At 31.5% G+C, this 19,319-nt stretch overlaps 2 protein-coding genes across 2 annotated transcripts; one reads left to right on the top strand and one right to left on the bottom strand.

Moving 5' to 3' along the window:
* Nucleotides 1–568: 568 nt before the first annotated feature.
* On the bottom strand, nt 569–6,392 carry LOC134680728 (BTB/POZ domain-containing protein 6-like). The gene is made up of 3 exons (XM_063539934.1): nt 6,335–6,392; nt 5,458–5,763; nt 569–2,703 (listed from the first exon to the last, which is right to left on the bottom strand). The coding sequence occupies exons 1-3, from the start codon at nt 6,364–6,366 to the stop codon at nt 1,647–1,649; spliced, it is 1,395 nt and encodes a 464-aa protein (XP_063396004.1). The 5' UTR covers nt 6,367–6,392; the 3' UTR covers nt 569–1,646.
* A 1,784-nt stretch (nt 6,393–8,176) lies between these two features.
* Nucleotides 8,177–18,260, top strand: LOC134680727 (uncharacterized). The gene is made up of 7 exons (XM_063539933.1): nt 8,177–8,490; nt 13,225–13,324; nt 14,204–14,281; nt 14,973–15,048; nt 15,309–15,385; nt 16,452–16,515; nt 18,039–18,260. Exons 1-7 carry the CDS (start codon nt 8,298–8,300, stop codon nt 18,099–18,101), a joined length of 651 nt encoding a protein of 216 aa, XP_063396003.1. The 5' UTR covers nt 8,177–8,297; the 3' UTR covers nt 18,102–18,260.
* Nucleotides 18,261–19,319: the final 1,059 nt, after the last annotated feature.

Here is a 19,319-nt window from a genome sequence, read left to right as displayed (position 1 = left end):
AGTTACCCACGGCCGTTTAAGCACAGTGACATATGTAATAAACAGAAATTCAAGAATTTGTCAAATATTTTTATTGAACAGCGATATATTTATTTATGTTTACATAACAACCTGTGCAAATACATATCTTTAGAGAAATAAGTTAAACGTTATATAGATGCACATTTGAATCTATAATTATGAGCCATACACATGATAAATACAGAAATATCTATTACACTCACCGGATTATATAAATACATCAAAATATGTTCTGAAGTTATAAAACATGATCATCATTTTTTAAAAAGAAACATACATGATCAAACATATAAGGTATACTGTAAATTCAGAAGTTATTGGGATGTTTTCATAATTGCAAAAAATGCAATAATTTAAACTCGTATTTTGAAATATTTTGTATAATAAGTTTAACAGGGTTTACTCAATATTGTAAATATTAAAATTGCATACTAGTCTATAATGATTATATCGCAAAAACAAAATGCACACAATAATTTCAGAATTTATAGTAAATAAGAAGCCATGGTAACTAGTAAGACAATCGCACAATCTTTTTTTTTTTTTTAAACTTAAGGATCTCTACAGAAATTAAGAATGCAGGTAAAAAATAGTGACCAATAATTTTTAATGAATTAGCAAATTCTCAAAAGCCTGTCCAAAGAAGAAATATATTTGCTATTGCTTTGGATATATTCCATTTAATTGATATTAGGTTTGTATGGAGTTTGGGGTTTTATTTTTGTCATCATATATCACTTAACCAGCCCTTTTATTAAGAGCATATAAGTCAAGGCTTGATACACAATAGGAAAAAAGCTGAACAATGTAAAAGAACAAACAAAGCAGGACACAAAATGCGCTTGACATATTGAAGTGTTATATACTATAATGCTTTTCTTGAACATTATGAACCACTGATTGTTTGTTTTTGTTAAATTTGGAATGAATTTAGTAGAAAAAGCACTGACTTATTTTCTAAATTATCATTGAAGGTTTTGCCTCTATTTACATATATTTCACGTCTTAACCCATGTCAGAGAGCTCAGAGCCATGCAAAACCAGCCTCAAAATTTCAAGCATGAGATTCCAAATAAAAAAAAGCAATATACAATGTATAAAACAACCTTGAGCTCATGATAAATAGAGTAAAAAACAAAATTTCACATTTCAAGGTTTGGCCCCACTCTTATATATTAAAAAAAAAAATTAACATTAAACTGGAATATCATTTCAAGGATAAAAATTCCTTACAAGCCTTAAGTTTGAAACAAGTTAGGCAACATTATCATAATCCATACTATCTTTCATGCAACATGTGTACAGTAATGACAAAAGCAATTGTTACAATTAAATAGTCATAAACCGTCGTTAATATGCAAAATGACATTTTTTAATCTTAATTTTGTAATTGTTTGTTTAAGTGAAAAAGAGTAATAACAACATTTTTTGTACAGCAATCATGAATGTCATGAACAATCCAATCAACATGATCAATGGGAATTGAACACTTGAATCAACGAAATATTGAAAGTGATAAAAGGTCAACAAATCTCATTGAAATACAGATCTAGTGTCTACGACTTGCTGATAGCTTTGCTTGTAATTTGATCAGATTGAATGTCTACCATGATGACCATTAACATTTACAGCCATGGAGAAAACAAGATGACAGGAATTTGCCCAGTGAACACATTGGTGGAGTTTGTACTTCTATTTGGTGCAGAGATGAATTCAAATGTAACATTACCACATACTACTTTCTTCCTCCCACGCTCGCCATAAAAACTCTTTGGCCCAATCATTTTTACAACAATTGTATAATATGAGCATGAGAGGATTTTCAATGGCTGATCAAATAAAACAGGAAACAGAAATCTCCCTTCAACCGTACTTTCAATTGTATCTTCTGTACGATGAACACATGTCAGCTGATTATCACTTTCATCATAGAGTTCTAATCTGATATCATAGGGGGCGCCAGTAAGTCCTGATCGGTACATACAGACTCCATGCATCAATATTGGTACACTACAACTGAATGATACAGCATCCTTTTTGCCCTTTTGGACCCAATCACTACTATCAACCATACCTTTAAACCTCTTACAATGTAAACTTGTTTTCTTACTTCTATAGCGTGAAATAAATGGAGTTACTGCCCCTGATCTGCTCTGACACAAGTATTTGTATAAGTTGAGTTTTTCTTCAGGTGATAATATTTGTTTCTCTGAAACATGATCAGCGAAATATGATAAGGGCATCAGCGGAAATCTTACTTGGTACAAAATGTTACTAAGTACTTCTCGTTGGTTTTGATCATTTACTTCCATCTTTTTCTTTATACATTGTATTTCTGACCATGATACAACACATTCATAAACAAGTTTTTCATCGGCATTCAGTGCATCAGAAGCAATGATATCTTGCATACATTTCTCACAGAGATCTTTAACACAGCTCATTTCTAATATTTCTTCACCGTTCTTCCATATAAACTTCAGACATTCTTCGTATAAATCTTTCTCATCAAATGCATGGGATTGTTCTAAAATTAGGCATGCATTGTCGAAATTAATGTTGTCTTTGAGGAATTGTTTACACACATCTTCAAGGCTATAAATAGAATATTTCTTGGCCGCATATAACAATGCCATCACAGAATCACTATCAACAACAGAATCATCATCACAATACAGATAGCTGAAATATAAAAATTCATAATGAAAATTCAGAAATGTTTGCTAGTCTTAAGCTTGCATGCATTAATAATGGTGATTGTGAAAAATAAACAAAATTGCAAGATAACTAAATATTAAATTAAGAAAATGCTGCATACAAATAATTTTATTGAAATTTAAAACATGAGCTTTATTTCTTCAAAAACCTTACCAGTCACAATTTTCCGAACATAAATAAAACAATGTAAATATCTTATTTAAGTAAAGTTAAGCATAATTCTTTCTAAATGTTAAACTGGAAATCAAGTTGCCTTCTAATACAACAACGATCACATCAACAATAGTCAAACATAATGTCTCTTGAAAGTTTTGCCATACAATAAAGTGGTACATGTACTTACTAAAAACCATCTGACAATGCAGAGAATACTTTTTAAATCTATATATTGTATTGGTTTCTAGAAATAAGTTTATCATTTACTCATAGGCCTAAATACATATATATATATATATATATATATATAATATATATATAATGTCTAAAAATAGCAACAATCAACATTCAATCTAATTAAGCGTGGATCAGTTTGTGAAAATAATTGCAAAACGCAAAATTGCATTTATGTTCTAACGTGTGGAACTTGCAAATTACAATATGTTGGTGAAACAGAAACCCCATTTAACATCCGACTAAATAACAATCAGTCATTTTATACAAAAGAAAGGAACTGCCCAATTACAAGACACCTTTTAAGAGCAGGACATGATTTTGAAAACATCACATTTCAAATCATTGAGAAAAATCAAAATTGGGATACACAAGGAAGACAAAAAAGAGAGAGATTTTGGATGCACCAGTTACGAACTCTTGAACCTGATGGACTCAATGAGAGAGACGAAAAAAGATTTCAAAGCAAATCAAAACCATAGTTATCTTGAAATCATACAAATTAATTTATAAAAATTCATACAATTAATCGAACATCTATAAATGTGTTAAACTTTTATTCCAACTTCATGTAGTTGTAGCTACAAACATGTTTTATGACCGAATTAATATGTTACACCCATCCCTCAAATCTTGTATAGATTAAGCTACAAAAGTATTTTTCTGTCATGCATCCGATTTCACCTTTAGAGATGCACACGCCTGATGAAGCTAATTTGTTTAGCGAAATATTGCGTATTTCTATTTAACATCTAATAGAACTTTTTAATGTATCAATTAGTGTGTTTTAGTTATATTCTTAGACATTTAAATATATATATATATAAGTACGTCTGAGTCAGTGACAACCCTACAACAGATGTTTCCATCGGATCGCCATCAATGATAGTGATACATGGCTGTGTACATAATGTATATACAACTCATCTAAACATCAACCAAACAATGTTAGATCTGTAAATTTGCTTTCGCAAATTTTTGGTTCTTCCCTCGCCGGGATTCGAACCCATGCTTATGTGATATCGTGACACCAAATCGCCTGAACTGCAGCCGTCCTGCTAGACCACACGACCACCTGGGCTCTCAAAAAAGAGCTTTCGGTGGGCATGTGTTACCTTTCCACGTCAGTTTTAATCTATCGACGTACTACAGTACATGATATATAAGGCATGAAGATGTTATTGTTTTACAGATCAGCTAAATTATCTATAGTAAAGGACTCAGACGTACTTATATATATATACAACTCGTCTAAACATCAACCCAACAATGTTAGATCTGTAAATTTGCTTTCGCAAATTTTTGGTTCTTCCCTCGCCGGGATTCGAACCCATGCTACTGTGATAATATATATATAAAAAGTCAAAAAGGGTACAACATCACCATAAAATAACTATAAAATATACAAATATTAGATATTTCGGATAACAGATATCCTTCTTCAATAATAGCACGATGTCAAATGAATCATGTCAATTCAAATCGAGACTCTATCAAAATCTTGATTTATACAATTTAAGCGAACGCTGGAACAATTTTAAAATTTCCAAACACACCGCAAAGACTACAGAAATATGCCAAAAATAAAAATAGATTTTGATAGAGTCTCGATTTGAATTGACATGATTCATTTGACATCGTGCTATTATTGAAGAAGGATATCTGTTATCCGAAATATCTAATATTTGTATATTTTATAGTTATTTTATGGTGATGTTGTACCCTTTTTGACTTTTTATATAATATATTTTGTAGTGTACAGAATCATATTACATGATCCATCGCCCTGTAAGATTGATCGTTGACTATTTATTCAGTCATTTTATATATATAGCGGGACGGCTGCAGTGCAGGCGATTTGGTGTCACGATATCACAGTAGCATGGGTTCGAATCCCGGCGAGGGAAGAACCAAAAATTTGCGAAAGCAAATTTACAGATCTAACATTGTTGGGTTGATGTTAAGACGAGTTGTATATATATATATATATATACGAGTCTAAATTGAAAACTACGTTCAAACCTATGATTGCGTTGGATAAAAACCGCAATTTTTATACGTGTGCATGTCAAACAAATTTCATTGTAGAAGGGTCTAAAAACAGCACAAACAACATTTTCCAAAAGACCAAAAAAGTGAAAAAGTATATTTAAATAAAACGCATTTGACTAACAGGTCGAACAACTGATGTTCTTTAACCCTGCTATATATATATATAAAGATGACAAATAAAATCTGGTGGAAAAAAAGGACACATTCATGTCAAAACTTTAAAAAAATAGAAATGAGGATATGCATGAGTTTTATTTGTTTGTTTCCCTTACTCACCTTAATAAAGATTGAAATATATCTGGTTCAATATCTGGTACACTAATAACATCAGAGCTCTCTGCTACTGGTCCACAAAACATTGCATAAAACACTGGTGACCTGCTTATTAATACATATTTATGAGCCACAACCTCTTGACTTTCAGAACCTAGTGTGAAGGTTATATCACAAGCTACTTTGTTCTGCAACATAAAGCTGTTACATGAAGTGACTGTTGATCTGGTTCTCCATATGTTTGAATCCAATAGAGGGCACTGCTGATGGTTTTCTTCATCAACCTCCATGATTATATTTATCTTTTTCCTGAAATAAAGGTTAAAATTTTGATATTTCTTTAATTCGAATTGCAGCAGATTTATATGACATGTAGGACTGACAAATGCACCTCAAGTTTACACCAGTGGTATAATTTTAAATCAGATTGCTGTTCTTACCTTAAGGTAAAAAGGAAGGATGTGTAAAACTGGGTTGGCTCCCCTTATGATACAGGGTCATGATTTTATTTGTAAAATAATTAGAAAATCATTTAAGTCTTTAACATTTTGTTAAGGTCACCAATTCAATGACATAACTAGGGAGCAGTTAACAAATATCCAATTGAAGGCTCTCAAACAGAAATTTTTAAATATCAATTGTGTCCTCAATATAAAACAAAACAATCGGTATAGTATTTAAAAATATGGAGATGCAAATATATATACAACATTAAAATTTATTAGACGGCATCTCTTAAGGTTTTTTTTTATGACTATGAAAGCTATCTTGCACATAAAACCCCCATGGGCATTTTAGAAATGTTGACAGGTATGAATTTCATTCCAACCAAAGTACTAAATAGTCTAACAATACAAAGAGCAATATCAGCAGCCATTACATTAAAACTCCTACTGTGTCCATCTCAAACATGCCTATATTTGTATGTTCTCTTTTCAATTGGGTGTTCGTTCTGAATATTTCAAATTCACAACTAATATTTATACTAAAAATTGAAAATGTATAATACTCAATTAACAAAACAAATTAGCAGCAATACTCTATTTAAAATGACATTTCATACCTTTAACAATAAGCATGAAAAGTGACAGCATCCACATTAATTAATATTAAAAGATAATAACCATGATAACAATTACTCTTATAATTTCATTCTTAAATTTTATCTCTTTATAATATTTTCACACCTTTAATACCAATTCTGAATTAAATTCTCTCATATGAGTCATAATAATTTCAATATTTTCACAAATAGATAAATTGGTCACAAATATTTTGGCACCAAATGTCAATGAATAAGATATCACATTTGTCTTGACAAGTAAAATTCTTTTAAGAATGTTTAAAAATATAAAACCAGATAGCCATGTTAGCCTGATGATAAAATGATAGATGAACAAAGTAATACAGTAAGTAACTAACATAGTAAGATAAAATACACAAGAATGGTGTATATTTATATAATTAGCATACATGAGTTTTATGAGAGGTTTAGACTACATGTACATGTTAGCCCAGTCTTAATACCATTATATATAAAGTCTTCGTTCACCTAAATTAAACCTGGTAAGTCACAGCTTTAAGGGCAGATGATACAGTTGTGATCCTATATTTAAATTTTGCTGATAATTTGCATGTACTAGGCTATTTTTTGCCAGATTAAATCAAATGTGTAATGAAAAATACTAGAACACACCTGCTAAAAAGCGGGCATTTAGAGCTTGATTGAAAGTATGTTAATATTGCTGTAGGATGAATTATTGTATAAGATTGTATGTGACATGTCTGGAGAATTTTAGAAAAGGTATCAAAAGTCATAGGTACTTTAAGACAAGACAATTATTTCAAGTGGGTCTCATTGGGGTCTAAGCGTGACGCGGGATTGCCGATTTTTCGTAAGCGTGAAACGTGAAAGTCAAATTATTGTGTCGTGAAAACGGGAAATGAGGTCTTGCGGGACCCGGGAAATGACAAAAAAATGAGAATTGGTTACATACATAGTGTAAGCAGGATACGGGAATCTGACAAAACAGGGATCCGGGATCGGAACCCCCCAATGAGACCCCCTTTCAAGTACTCTTCTTTTTTCTAAAGACCGTTATTTTTTTGTTTTCTGTTAAATTCCATGATTTTTGTGTTTCTGTATACCATTTCTATGAACATAGGTATATCATAAATAAAGTGTATTTGCTATTAACTATCATTTTTATCAAGTTTCTTCTACACATGAACAGCAATCACTGCTATATTAATATATAGATAATGACACTCTCTACATTTTAAAATAGTAAAATCAAACAATGAAATATCAGCCTCTGAACACAATATGAAGCTTTCTCGCTTGGCCATGACACTCACTCACCAAAAAAGTTCTTATTGAGGCTCAGACGCTCTAGAATTACATAGATGTATATATGTCAGAAGAAATCTTTGATGAACTGTGAACATGATCATGATGATGTACTGATCATGAAATTTGAACAGATATTTAAAGTAAAAATATTAGACTGTGCAGATAAAATAAATATTCTTTGCATAAAATGACTGCATATGTCACTGCATGAGTGTTCTGAGGGAACTGACATGTCATTATACCTAAAAACTAATCCACTTCTCTTGTTTGTAGTAGATCTTTGACAGCTGAAACATATGTAATCCGGATACGAGTCTAAAACTAGATTTTTTATTTCCATCTGTTCTGCGTTTGAAATCAAGTAAAGTCTAAAATGACAAAAAGTTGAAAATTGACATTGAACAATTATTTTCTGCGAAAATTGAAATCACTTTATGCCATGAATCTATCTTTATACCACATATGTAGCAGCACTTGAGATCACTTGAGTATGGCTAAAACTAAAACAACCAAAAGAAAAAATACAGAAGAAGCGAATGACAAGAAAACAGCAAAAAAATTAAGAACTAACCAGAATTCTAGCAAAAATAAGTCTTTGCAAACTTCAATACACAAATTTACTGTTCCAGCATCTGAAGTAAAAAGAAAGAGTCTTATTAGCTCCAAAAAGTTTGAAACATTAGGTAACACATAGAAGTGACACTTCTGTAACTTTGTTTGGTGATATACACCTTATCGTATTTGTCCGCCATTACTGGATATCACACAGGTTCCCGTAAAATTATGACATCATAAAACAAAATAGCCGACGCCACAATGAAAAAGTTATTGTTGTATGCGCCAAAAGTTCAAGCGGCCGGGTCAGCCGGGAATAGCGATAAGGTGTATTGTAACCAGAGAGTGTAATGCTAAGGCCACGTTTTTTTAATTTGTTGGTTTACGGATTTTTCGCATCAAATAGTCAGGTCGGTCGGTCGGGGAAAAAAAAATTTAAAAAAAATCTTTCAAAACAGAAAAAATATGCAAAATAAATATAAATTTCACCTTTCTTACAAAATGTTTGTCTTATTTTGCTGTTTTGTCATCATTATTTAACATTAAGTTCGATGAAATATTATTGATCAGTGATCATGAACATCGCATGACATCGTTTAATAATTTCCTGTAAAAAAGGGGGGTTGCATGGACAAAGATGAAATTAACTCGTCATTTCACAAACAAGAAAAACAGATTCACGTAGCTCTCAATCAACTCCAGAAAACTTGGTGAATAATGATGTTCAAGCACAAAAACGATAAAGAAAAAATATATAAAAACGTCGTACAAAAATTAGTTTCAACACACATGTCGAAAAACGTCATAGACTCATCCACTGGAAAAACGACAATATCAGGTTAATCAGTTGTCATGCAATCCGGTTTTTCATCCCAATGATCGATATTTTTTGTTATCTATGAAACAAGAAAATTTCAAATGATTTGTTATTATTCAGTACCGGTACTTTGATGTATTCCGGATAAGTCTATTTCTCTGAGATGATGCATCTTACGGACTGATGACAAATAAGGGAAACGAACTTATTTGTAATTGGTTTTAAACACAGGTTTCATTCCGCAAAATTATTTGCGCAAAAAACATTTCAAGGTCAGTTATAATTGATTTGTCTATTTTTAGAAACGTAAATTGGAAGTTTTATTTTTCACAACAGAAAGTGTTATCAACTTTGTTAATGATTAATGCATTTCATTTCATAATAAAAGAAAATTTTAATTATTTTTCAGGGATAATGCATTTTTAAGGGTCAGCCTGAATAAAAAAGCATGAAAAATCAATTATTTTTTTCTTTCTGAAAATCGGCAAAATCGGGTCGGCGGATCTGTAAACCAACAAATAAAAAAACGTGGCATAATATGACTTATGAGGCAGGCATTTATACCTGTGAATGGGGACGAAGTCTGTTTGAATAATTTTTTTAATTCAAACATGTTTATAAAAGAAACAGAAATACTGTAATGTTTCAGATTTTTGTTCTGTTGCTAGGGATTTATAAGCTGCGACGTTATTAAAGTTATGATGTCATATTCAATGTAAACATTAGGTATCAAATCATATCAAACAATTATTAAAAATGAATTGGTGTTGAGTTTCAATCCGATATTTAACTAGACTGATAAATATACAATTTATTCAAGGCCTCATGCAAAGAAGACCGGGAAAAGGGAGCAGATTTCTGCGCAAATGCAGGGATTGAAAAAAGTCTTATAAAAAAAATAACAATTTTGAGTTCATTAGTCATGTTATTAGAATACAAAATTTTGAAAAAAAAATCCTGATTTTTTTTCCTACCGTAATTGGTGGACTTGGTCCCCATATAAAGGCACGAGTACCTGAGACTAATTTATTAGTCAAGAAATTTTATCTAAAAGAATTCAAATAAAGATTGAAACATTCATAAAAATGCTTTTTCTATACATGTATTGATAGGTTTCTAACAACACTAGTTGAGAAAGGAGTTATTTCCCATGATTACAGCCTTTGAGGCTTAAATTAAAATATTGTTTGTTTGCAGTTTACCGACCGACCCTTGAAAATCCTCCCGACTGTGAAAATTTTATTGCTTTAAATTTGAAGAAATTATTTTTAATACTTCTATAAACGAGATCCGGAAATTCTGGTCCTTTCCGGAATTGGTTTCAGTCTAGGTCAATTACACGTTTTAAGTTCGGTTTTTCTCGCCTTCCCGTCAAGCGTTCATGTGACCGTTTAATGATAAAGCACATGGAAATTGTTTACAGGTATCCATGAAGTTCTTCTTCCGAATACGGGAGTAGACTCCTAGGTAGGAGGGTAAAAAGTTATGGAGGAGTACTTAACGCTGTCGACTTCTGTCAATTTTAAGATTAATAACAAACAAACAAGTTGAATAGTAAACTGTTTATACAGATTCAGGCACATAAAATGATGTCTTTGATGATATCATTGAAGAAGAAGAAGAAGAACTGACATGATAACTCATCTTTCTCAACAACTTTCTGTCTCAAACAAATCGGGTACAGAATCTTTTGAGCCTGACTTTATAAACCAATTTCAGTGGTTAAACAATTCGACAGCAGCTTGAAGTATGTCTTATTTTCTATAAATCGTTGTGAAGAAGACAAAGATGAAACCATTCCTCCATGAATTTATGGATACATGTACATGTTATCATGCCTTTACGGAGAAAGAGCTCATTTGAAATTGAAATGGATAGAGACCATGCCAAATCAACCCAAACTACACAAACATGTAGAGAAAATGAATGATTAGCTTGAAAAATAAATATACAATATATTCAATCTATCTTGGATTGCAATGAGTATGCTCCTTTAGGATAAGGGGAGTTGCCCCACTCATTGCAATTATTCTCTTTCTTTATACAATATTAAATATACCAAAGCTTTGTGGCCTGTGTGAATTGAATTAAAACAGGTTCCTAGGAGCTATGCTGCCAATTTTTTTTATGCAGTCAAAACATTTCAGTACAGACCATTTACTTTAATCATATTAGTGGGGTGCTATGGATTTCAACCCAAACTAGCAAGTTTTCTTTGGTTTTCATTTAAGCCTGGCATCAACATATCTTTCAAAATATAACCTTATTACATATATAATTAAATATTGTTTATAGAAATATGAAAACAGTCTTTTTTGAGTTGCCTTATTTTCAATTGAGGAAGATTCAATGGCTTATTTTTTTTATTATTAAAAATACACTTTAAAATACATTGTCTACTAAATTTTTAATATCTACATTTTTTCTGATGAAAATACTCTACTCATGATCATATTCTAGTCAGGAAGCATACATGTCAGTGAATATATTTCTTTAAAACAGTTCTAGTCATTCCTTGTTTATAAGTGTTTCAGTATATAAGTAAGTAAGTAAGTAAGTAATTATTTATTATAGTGACATGTGTATCACAACATACATTTATACAATTATATACATAGCAATTTTATATTTACACCCGGCCCATTGGACCTATATGTCACTTTAAACAATATGATATCGTATCCGAAAACGTAAAAATTTACAAAATAAAAATACAGAATTAGAAGTAAAGTTGTTTTTTTCTATGAATAAAAGCCGAATTTACAAATTTTGCAGTTTGAATTTGACAGTTTTTTAATAAATGGATAAGTTTTTCGTTATTGTCACTAAAATTGTCTAATGCGGCCATAGGTAGAAACCTTTGTCTAAGTTTATCATAACATGGACAGTTTAAAATAAAATGTTTTTCATCTTCGATCTCTTGCTTTTCACACAGTACACATATTCGTTCTGGTAGCGCTTCGTTACGGAACCTTCCAGTCTCAATATAATTAGAACATATTTTATGTCATAAATTGGATAATCACACTATGTTAAAGTTTCAGTTTTGGTCAAAAAGTTTTTTTTTATCTGACAATGCCTATATTCATTTCATGTTGGTTTTCAGTGTTTCTTGGTTGTTTTTTTTTTAAGAAACTTGGTTTGTGTAACTGCTTGTTTAAACTTTTTGGCTGATAAAATAAAATATTTTTCCTACCTACCGACCCTCTAGTCTGTAGGTACAGTCGGAAAACTGCAAACAAACATATTTTTAAGGTCGGCCTGAGGTCTATATGTTTTAAAAATTTTAGAAGTTAAAAACTATTTATCACAATACAGCCTTCAACAATAAGCAAAACCTAACCACTTGATTTTTATGCCCCACCTACGATAGTAGAGGGGCATTATGTTTTCTGGTCTGTGCGTCTGTCTGTCCGTCCGTCCGTCCGTCCGTCCGTCTGTCCGTCCGTCTGTCCCGCTTCAGGTTAAAATTTTTGGTCAAGGTAGTTTTTGATGAAGTTGAAGTCCAATCTACTTCAAACTTGGTACACATGTTCCCTATGATATGATCTTTCTAATTTTAATGCTAAATTAGAGATTTTACTCCAATTTCAGGGTCCAATGAACATAGAAAATGATAGTGCGAGTGGGGCATTCGTGTACTGAGGACACATTCTTGTTGTATTTAAAATAGACAATAAATGAAATACAAATTTGATAAACAGCAACAAAGTACTACCACTGAATTGCAGTTACAGCCTTACAGGGGGTGTTTAAACATGTTTGCTGGTGCCAAACCTTCACCCTAACCTGGGAACATGATGGTACAGTACAACACTGGAACAAAATTTTAAAATCAGTTGAACAGGGCTTCTTTTATTAGATTAATACAAAGATAAAATATCTTATTCTTAACAAAAACACAATAGACACACGAACAGGGTTCAGATCTGAGAGTACTCTAAGTTACTGAAACTGTAGTTTAAAGCATAAATACATTATTTAATAAAAAAATCATGTATCCAAAGACTAGATGTTTCAATTACATTCTCCACATTTATTTCAGTAAAGAAAAAGACATTTACTGGGAAGCAAACCAAGAACTGGAAAGTAATTCATCAGTCAACACAAGAATATATCGGTGAATGTTTAGAAACAGGTGTAAGGTTAGTTATAAATCACCATTTACCACTATTTCATAAAAAGATACTGTAAATTCACAAATTGTTGCAAGGTTTTGATTATTGCGAAAAATGCAAGAGAGTTCTAAACGCAAATAATTTAAACTTGCATTTTAAAATATTTTATATGAATTAAAGAAGAATCCTGGATTTTTCTCAAAATTGTAAAAAATAAAATCGCATTTAAGTCTTAAATGATAAAATCGCAATATTAAATGCATGCAATAATTTCTGAATTAACAGTAGTTTAATGTCACTATTTCATATCAAGATCATTGTACAGATAATGATGTGTAAAATTATTATGTTACCATTGTAATTTAACATCACATTTATTAAATCAAGTGTATGGTTTAACAATGAGCAAAATCAATACAATATAGTAAGCTTTGGTAGGCCTGATGACCAGTACAAAAAAGACTATTTATAAAAGAACTTTTATTAATTGTAGACTGCTACCAAAAAAAACCCATCTTTGCATGGGACAGGCACATAATTTGATAAAGAATAGTATTTCAAACACAAAAATGTACTTTTTTTGCTGATCATTTCATATGTTATAAATGTGTACCATTTCATGTTTTTTGTACAAACTCTTACCATGATTTTTAGAATATGTTGAGCATCAACTATCTTATTGATGTCACTTGTGTGTGACATTATGAACATGATGAAGGTATCCAAACATTCCATAGGCAATTTGGCACTATATTTTTTCCAAATTACAACTTCATGAAAGCTCTTCTGTCTTGATGATTATGCAAACTATCATTGTAGTCTTGTGTAGCATATTAAACATACACATTGTGCCACAGGTAACATCAACTAAAATGATAGATATACAATTTTTAATTTTATTTTTAGAATCATATTGTCTAAAGCAACAAATGAAGGCCATGATGTGGACGACCTACAGGATAAATTGTCTGAAACAGTAAAAGGGTTGGTACTACTGAACTTTATTCACCCACAATTTGTAACATATAAGTCTAGTGTCTATTCCTTAGACATATTCATATAGATCAATGCCTTTTTATGATATATAAATATTAAGTAGATGCCCTAAGTTTGTCTGTGCATCTCTACATTATTTTAAAAAACGTTGACCTTTCCAGAGTTATGGGACGTCAATCATCAATTTTTAGACAACTTTTCAAAGCTGTAATACCTTTTGCAAGTTTTTCTGCTTATCCATATTTATGATTCTGATTTAATGCCATCTACAATATTCCATTTTATTCTTGAATCAATTTCAATATGCATAGGATGGGTGTATCTAGATCTGGTTCATACTGTTTATCATATATGGCAACTTGTCGGGTCCCTATCACAAAATCAAGAATTATTAACAACACTTGCTTTGTGTTGTTGGTCACAGCCTATATTCACACTTCATCCCGAATATACTTATAATATTTTCCATTGGCAATTAAACAACAATAGCCTTTTAAAAAATCAATCAAATTTCTTACTTAACTTTTAATCAGATTTGTCTAAACTGAATATTAATTTTCTTTGGAAAAACACTAATTGTCTCCCTTCATTTCTCATTTCTCTTCCTTTAAATTGAATACATTATGTAGATCTAGACATGATGGGCTAATATTTTAAGTCACTGATTTCTTTTTTTCAGTATTAAAGATCAGTTGAAAAAACTGAGAGCACCAGTGAAAAGTTATGGAGACATCAAGAAAATTACACAGATACAGGTAAAAACTACACTTCAGAAGTAAATCAGAACGTCAAATATGGCAATCAAGCTGAAGATCAAACACACCTGTCAAATCAGATCAAAATTCATACTGTTGACTTGCAAACTAACCATCATATTATATCTCATTCTTCTTGAAAGAATTATTTAATGAAAATTATCCAGTTTTCAATTTTATTCATTAATGATAGAATCTTTTATCATACTATGGGAGAGTACTTTTATATAACATATCACTCTTTCTGAAAAATATTTTAGAGATTAGCTGCAGGAGAATCGCAGAATGTTGCTAACCATGAAGAAATTCTAGAAGAAGTTGTTAGAGAGGAAGAAAAGTAAGATTTGTTTATCAAAACCATTTAGAGAATGTGATGAACAAAACAGGGACTGTCAAAATGCATGTGACAATGATATTCTAAAAAAACATTACCATTTATTTAGAAAACAAGACAGTCTTGACTACTCTGTCACAAATTTCTTTTTTTTTTCTCTTATTACATTTGGTACATTTGAGCAAAACAAATTTGTTCACAGCCTTAACATGCCTCCACCTTTTAATTCTTATACTAAACCACATTAACTATTTTTATGATTAACAAAACTATTGAATTCTGTATGCTCCCTGTTTTAATTGGTTTCATATTACAATTCTTTTTAATAGTCAATGAAATGTTGATTTTCCGTAAATTGTAATGTGTAATTATGTCCCCTTGAATTAACAACTATTTGTAATGTGTAATAATTTGCCCATGAATTAACAGAACTATTAGTGAGAAAGTTATCTCCCCTGGTGTAATTGGAAATTCTTTGATTAATCAAGAAACATAACTGGGGTGAGGGAGGGGGCAGACCATGCTACCCTTTTATATGTTTATTTTTTCTGAGAACTAGCTATTGGCTAGGAGGACTCTAATACATGTCATTGAAAAAATAAGTAGAGGTGTTATGATTGACAATTATCAACCAGAGCTTTAATGTGGTGGATATTAGCACTTATAGATAACTGTACAGCCTTCAATGATGAGAAAGACCCTCACCCTATGTTAGTTATATAAATGGTCCTGACAGGAATATAGTGAAATAATTCAAATGTGAAATCTAAAAGCCTAAATTATTACAAAACAATTTATAAAAAAACAAATATGACAGACATAAACCAAACACAACAAATGAACTATAGGCCCCTGACTTGGGACAGGCATAGAAAGAATATTGCAGGGTTAAACATGTTTCTGGCCGCTAAACCATCCCCAAACCTTGGAAAATAGTGTTGAAACATCATAAGAATAAAAATAGTGATATGTTTTAGATGCCTCTCAAAATGGCTGGTGATTCAAATAATTATGTTGTTCTATGGACTTAGGCTTCTATTTTTCCTATGTATTTTATTTTTTCTAACAGTACAGTACAGCAGTATGAAATGGAACTGAACAGATTACAGGCAAACAGTAATGAACAGATAGAAGTATGCTAATATATCTAAACTTTTTTCATGTTTGAAGTGCAGAAAGAGTTATTTCCCTTTATTGATGATTCTTTTCATAAACTGATATTACTGTAGATCACATAATATTTGTTTCCAGAGCCTTGAGTTTATCAACACATTGATTTAATGATATTTAATGAAACCAGGTGCTCCGCAGGGCGCAGCTTTATACAACCCCAGTGGTCAAACCTTGAACAGTTGATGCAAATTTGGTCACAATATTCAAGCTTGATACTGTCTGAATTTTGATTGTGATCAAATTTTTTACTTAATATTGGTTTTTGCCACAACATTAATGTGGTCAAAGATCTAACACATCTATTGCACAATACTGTGCAACTGAATATTTCTTCTTGAAACTTTTCAAAATTCGAAATTTGAAAAATGTTGAAAAAAAAAATCCCTTAAAAAAATGGTAAACAACCCCTCCCCCCCCCCCATTTATTGACCCCCCCCCCCTTGGAGCAATAACCCTTAAACTCGATCCCATGCTTTCCTTTGTAATATTGAACCTTGTAGTACGATTTCAGAGAGATCCATACACTTAAACACAAGTTATTGTCATGATTGTTTGGAAACCAGAAACATTCTTCTTTTTTGGCCCTTAATTCCTACATATTTAGGCAATTAACCCAAAACTTAATCCCAGCTCCCCCTTTCTTATATGGTTCATATTGTGGTACAATTTCAGAGAAATCCATGCAATTACACACCATTTATTGTCTGGAAACTAGAAAAATGCTTGTGTTGGCCCCTTTTTGACCCTTAATTCCTAAACTTTGGCCCCATTACCCATTAAATGAATCCAAACCTTCTACTTGTGATTTTAAACACTGTGGTATAATTTCAGAGCAATTGAAATACTTGTAAACAAGTTATTATCCTGAAACTAGACAAATGCTTGTTTTGGGCCCCTAATTCCTAAACGGGTGGGACCATCATCCCCAAAATCAATCCCAAGCTTCCTTTTGTGGTATTGAACCTTCTGAAAAAATTTCATTAAGATCTATTCACTTAAACTAAAGTTATTATCCGGAAAGTGTCTTAGGACGACGCAGACGACGTAGACGACGACATCGTACCATTATAGGATCCCAAATTTTTTTTTTGGGTCGTATAAAAATGTACTATTATGTTTTATGCTGTGTCTTAAAAATTAGCATATGTATCCTATTCTGGAAATAAAAATATTCTGAATATCTTGAGACCCTTCAAATGTACCAGTATACAAAAGCTAGAACAAAAATTTTGGAAGCAAACAAAATTATAAATTCATACTAGAATACTTTTCTAACAGACAATATTTTATATTATTTAGAAGCAGAATATTTGTTACATGGGTGTTACCTCTTTGTTTTTAATTAAGATCCTTCCTCAAAAGAATCTTCTACAGAGGACTACTTTTGGGTGTAACCTTTTGAATTTAATCAGGGCCCATTTAAACAGAATATGTGTTGTATAATTTTACTATTAGAATATTTATCAGAAATTTTTCTTTCCAGCTCCATCCATTTCTGTGTAACTTCAAAGAAGAATTACACATACCACCAGTATCCTATAGGTAGTGAATCATCATCATCAGCAAAGAGGAAGGATTTGTGTGCAATAACAAGCTTTAAACATTGTCAGAGTAAGATGATTGATAGATTGGTTGATGCAGACCCAAAGATGACTATTTTTTCATGTAATATCAGATGGGAAATTAAAAAAAAAACAATATTATATTTTTCTCTTTTGTCTCATAATTGACCAGCCTGATTGTGTTTAGACAAGGATATTTCCTTACTGTGTCAGTGTCTATAATATAATTGTAAAATCATATGAATCAGCAGCCATACAATACAGGTGATACTAGTTAGTCACTTGATTTTACCTTTAGTTTATGATATGATTGGATCCTTGTTGCTGAATCTATTTTTGTTTATGGATTATAGTGACCTTTTTTTTGTCTTCATCTTTTTATACCCCCGCTATGAAAAAGGGGGGTATACTGTTTTACCTCTGTCTGTCTATCCATCAGTCTGTCAGTCCCTCTGTCCCATGAATATTTTTCATCACATTTTTCGCAGGAACTGCAATACAAGGATTTTTAAAATTTGGTTTCAGGATTTATATAAGTCAGCTATACCATGTGATGCCTTTTCAGATTCATCGCACCACAACTTCCTGTTTACCAAACACTTGTATGATTTTATACATGATAGCCAAGTTGAAAATTTTCGTCACATTTTTCTCCGGAACTACAATACAAGGATTTCTGAAATTTGGTTTCAGGATTTATACAAGTCAGCTATACTGTGTGATGTGTTTACAGCTTTGTCACACAACAACTTCCTGTTTACCGAACACTTGCATATTTTTACACTTTTAAAATTATCCACTTGCGGCAGGGGTATCATGAGCAGTAGCCCGCAGTTTCACTTGTTGTCATAGTGTTCTCTCTCCTTTTACTTATGGTAATCAAAATGGTAAAATATTATATACAATAATTAGAATTACATGTAAGGATTTTAAACCTAAAAGCAAAAGTTATCTTAGTTCTGGTACTTATATATTGATTAAAATCCTACTTCCTTTTTTTGTTAGTTTTCCTTTAATGTTTGGGGTATTGAAAAAAGCTGTGAATACTAAACAAGAATGTGTCCATAGTACACGGATTCCCCACTCACACTATCATTTTTCTATGTTTAGTGGATCATGAAATTGGGATGAAAACTCTAATATGGCATTAAAATTAGAAAGATTATATCATAGGGCACATGTGTACTAATTTACAAGTTGAT

This window comes from Mytilus trossulus, chromosome 8, assembly GCF_036588685.1.
Source record: "Mytilus trossulus isolate FHL-02 chromosome 8, PNRI_Mtr1.1.1.hap1, whole genome shotgun sequence".
NCBI classification, from domain to species: domain Eukaryota; kingdom Metazoa; phylum Mollusca; class Bivalvia; order Mytilida; family Mytilidae; genus Mytilus; species Mytilus trossulus.
This window is presented reverse-complemented; position numbering and strand designations above follow the sequence as displayed.

Excerpts from the sequence above, each read along its gene's own strand:
- LOC134680728 (XM_063539934.1), bottom strand. The coding sequence starts at position 6,366 with ATGTTTGAGATGGACACAGTAGGAGTTTTAAT. Across the intron at positions 5,764-6,334 it reads GACACAGTAGGAGTTTTAAT|GAAAAAGATAAATATAATCA; the intron begins GTAATGGCTGCT and ends CCTTTATTTCAG. Across the intron at positions 2,704-5,457 it reads ATATTTCAATCTTTATTAAG|CTATCTGTATTGTGATGATG; the intron begins GTGAGTAAGGGA and ends TTTATATTTCAG.
- LOC134680727 (XM_063539933.1), top strand. The coding sequence starts at position 8,298 with ATGGCTAAAACTAAAACAACCAAAAGAAAAAATACAGAAGAAGCGAAT. Across the intron at positions 15,049-15,308 it reads AGAAAATTACACAGATACAG|AGATTAGCTGCAGGAGAATC; the intron begins GTAAAAACTACA and ends AAAATATTTTAG. Across the intron at positions 15,386-16,451 it reads GTTGTTAGAGAGGAAGAAAA|TACAGTACAGCAGTATGAAA; the intron begins GTAAGATTTGTT and ends TTTTTCTAACAG.